At 31.3% G+C, this 3,550-nt stretch overlaps 1 protein-coding gene across 1 annotated transcript; it reads right to left on the reverse strand.

Moving 5' to 3' along the window:
• Positions 1–302: 302 nt before the first annotated feature.
• LOC127105492 (uncharacterized) lies at positions 303–1,465 on the reverse strand. The gene is made up of 3 exons (XM_051042683.1): positions 1,213–1,465; positions 593–1,025; positions 303–496 (listed from the first exon to the last, which is right to left on the reverse strand). The coding sequence occupies exons 1-3, from the start codon at positions 1,329–1,331 to the stop codon at positions 350–352; spliced, it is 699 nt and encodes a 232-aa protein (XP_050898640.1). The 5' UTR covers positions 1,332–1,465; the 3' UTR covers positions 303–349.
• Between the last annotated feature and the right edge of the window lie 2,085 nt (positions 1,466–3,550).

Genomic DNA, 3,550 nt, shown 5'->3' on the forward strand with positions numbered 1-3,550 from the left:
AATTTAGTAATTTAGTAATTTCTTTACTAATTTATTTAGATATCTATATCTAAGTTAATATAGATGATCTAGGGAAATTTTTTCCTAAAATTAGGAGTTTTTGACCATGTCTATGATTTTTTTTAAACTCAATATCTGATTAAACAACTATCCAATTCTATAACTTTTACCCGTTCAAACATAAAAAATATATGTTTTTGTTCGGATTGATCTATTAAAATGTAAGAAGAAATAATAATTATTTAACTAGAAATCAAACGCAATATTTTAAAATTTACAACATTCACAACAACCATTTCTACTAAAACACTAGTGATGTTTCATATCTACCTCACATACACATCATAATTCAAGTGGTTGAGTTCATTTCACTTGTGATGCTTTCATCTTTCAATACTCCATACCTAGCACCAACTTTTCTCCATTCTTTCTCCTCATATAAGTGTCCATGCCTTGACAAATACCTCTTAAGCTCCATCCGAAGGTTCCTTATTGGCTACACACTCAACACACCAAATACCAAATCAAATAAATATAAGCTATTAGAACTTATATAAGAACAAAATTAAATTTTATGATTAAAACAAAAAACCTCAGCCTGAGATTTGAAAGCAAGCTTGAAGAATCCACAAGCAACAAAGTGTTTCCCAACAGTTTCTGCCAACTTGATTTGTCCAACCCAATAAGACGAAGTCTCAAGCCTATCAAAACGACATTTGCTGCAATTTGCTGCACTGTAAAACGGCGTTGCTTGCACTTTACTCTTTCCTATAACATGAGATGATGTAACCGGAGTTTTAGGCTCTGCGGAATCATTTTCTTGTTGTGGGAATGTGTCACTCTTTTTGTTCTTTACGAGGTTCGGATTTTCTGGTGATTTTGTATCCGTAGGTTGTGTTAAAGTGGTTGGTTGTTTCGGGTGTCTTTGTGCGATAACAGGTTTTGGTTTGGTTACGATGTTGTCTGATGGCTTTTTGGGAATATTAACGTTTGTGTTCCAAGCAGTACCAAAAACTCGGTTTTGTCTGAAACCAAAATAGAGAATCAAAATTGAAAAATCAAATAAGAATCTAATATTTCGCTGAAAAAAATGAGAGTTTGTGTTAAGATTGATGTCCAAAATTTATTAGTGTTAACGTGTCACTATCAGTGTCGTGTTTTCAGTGTTAGTTTTGCGAATGAAAATGATGAATTATGAAAACGGTTGATTACCTGAATTGAGTTTGTGATTCACTACCGCTGCCGATTTTGGGTGCTTGGTTGCGTTTTTGTTTCATTTTTGGTTTGGAGTCTTTGGTTTTTTCTGGAAGTAGAGTGGGAAGAGAATCCATGAAAAAGAAATGGAAAGAATTTGAACAAGATTGTTGAGATTGTAGGAAGAGAGGGCAAGAAGAGTAGTAGACAAGAATGTTGTAACCGTTAACGTGGGAGCGAACAAAGCGGGAACAGGTTTTTTGTTGTTAAGATTTTTGTTTTTTGTTTTAACTTTTTTATTATTATTAGGAATAAGAAAATGAGAGAAAAAAAAAACGATTATTGGACATGGGATGCTAATGGGCTATCAAAACAAAACATGAGAATTCTATCTTACACCTTTATATTTCAACTTATGACTATTATGTTCTTTTAATTTCAATCATAAAATGATTTTTTTTTCCTTTTCATTTATTTGTATAAACACCCGGTTAAAATATAAATATTAAAAAAATACAGATGCAAGTTTTCTATATGCAAATTAAGTCACTGATTAAAAAAGATTTTAAAATATATAAATTATTATTTTAAATATAGATTAATTGCGGTTCTTTTAATTTGCGGGGTTTTTTTTAGCGCAACGATTGCATATTTAACCGTTAAAACGTAGTTTTAGAAAATGAATGCAATTTTTTTTTTGCATTTTCATGTAAATATATAAAAAAATTGCAAAAAAGTTAAAGATTCTTTTAGATTTTTGAATTGTATAGATGCAAGATACAAGTTAAAGGGTGTTTGGTAGAATTTTCTCAAAAAACAAAATCATTTTTTGTTTGTAGAATTTAGTGAAATTCTTTTCTCACCAACACTCCTCTCAGAAACTCCTTAAAAATCTATAAATACTATTTTTGATGACATGTTTTTAAAGTATTTCTATCATAGAATTTAAATCCCACATATATTTTTGAGTTAGACATTCATTTTTGAGTTAGACAAACCCACAAAAGTCCACTGCATTGTCTCATTTTCCAACTAATCTTAGTTAAATTCATCGTGTCTTTGAATTTTCAACTATTAAACAAAAGATTAGTACATATTTTTTCAAATGTAAGTGTTACTACAATCCATTCTACAATGTATTTAGATTCTAGAATATGATCCTATTCCTTCTTCATCTTACAAGTATTTAAATTATATAACTTACAGAATTGCATACTACATACTTTTTTTTTTATGTGTTGATTTGTCTGTGCGGTAGTTTTTTTAATCATATGTGTTGTTTTGTTTAGATTTTTGTTAGTTTTCCAGTAATGAATACGAATTTTCTCAAAGACCACATTAGGGGGAACATATTCTTAGCGACTGCCTCGGTTAGGGAAGAACGTTTGCAGAAATATAGAGCACATAAATTCGAATCATCTAGCCATAACCCCCACATGAGCCACAACATAAAGAACCAAAGGTGCAAACTGAGTCATAGCCCGAGAGCTTGTACGATACATCGGTATTGACACTTTACAAGAAGCATGTGGCATGACCTATTTTGGAGGGTGAGGTCCAATAGTCTGTCTATTAATGTTTTTTAAAATTTATTTTCATTTCTCATTTTATATGGATTCAAATTTATTCTTTCTTTGTTCATTTTTGTGACATGGCACTTAAATGTTTCAGTAGCGACTAGAAGATCATTCATTTCACTACTTTATACGAAACATGATTCATTGGTGCAATCAAAGATAATGCAATGTTCGTTCTTACAATTCTAGGTTATAACCAGATAGATCATGACACGTTGGTTATTTTTTATGAGGTTACTCAAGTAGATAAGCAAATTTTATATATTAGTTATGTAGATAACAATAACGCTAGATGAAGTGTATTATACGCTACATATGTGAAGCTACGTAAAAAATATCCGAGCGCATCGCACGCTCGAAGATATAACAAAGTCGTCATCGAACTTTATTTATTCTCGAAGGAAAGGAAAAACATCGATAAAATACAAGGGAAGATAAAATGGATAAGGAAGTCGGTTATGCAAGGGGAATGTATTATGACCCCTAACATCTGTTGTACTCAACAGAAACCGTTTTGATTGTTCTTTGCTTGAATGGGTGTTACTATCTAAATATTATTTGTAATACCCTAAACCCTGCATACAATTTTAACGCATAATTTTAATAGAAATTACAATCACATAGGGTGGCACTCACATCAAACACATAATTTGCTCGGTAACACGGGTTACAACAGAATAGTTTAATGCACGCATTTGTACCTGCGATGTTTACACAACATCCAACTCATATGATTTGTACTCGGGATGTTTACATGACATCCAACTCATATGATGTTT

The sequence above is a fragment of the Lathyrus oleraceus genome, chromosome 7 (genome assembly GCF_024323335.1).
Source record: "Lathyrus oleraceus cultivar Zhongwan6 chromosome 7, CAAS_Psat_ZW6_1.0, whole genome shotgun sequence".
Taxonomy (NCBI): domain Eukaryota; kingdom Viridiplantae; phylum Streptophyta; class Magnoliopsida; order Fabales; family Fabaceae; genus Lathyrus; species Lathyrus oleraceus.

What these genes read in the sequence shown, in the direction of transcription:
- LOC127105492 (XM_051042683.1), bottom strand. Translation starts at nt 1,331, where the DNA reads ATGGATTCTCTTCCCACTCTACTTCCAGAAAAAACCAAAGACTCCAAA. An exon ending in GAATCACAAACTCAATTCAG is followed by an intron (nt 1,026 to 1,212) that starts GTAATCAACCGT and finishes TTTTGGTTTCAG; the next exon opens with ACAAAACCGAGTTTTTGGTA. An exon ending in CTTTCAAATCTCAGGCTGAG is followed by an intron (nt 497 to 592) that starts GTTTTTTGTTTT and finishes TTGAGTGTGTAG; the next exon opens with CCAATAAGGAACCTTCGGAT.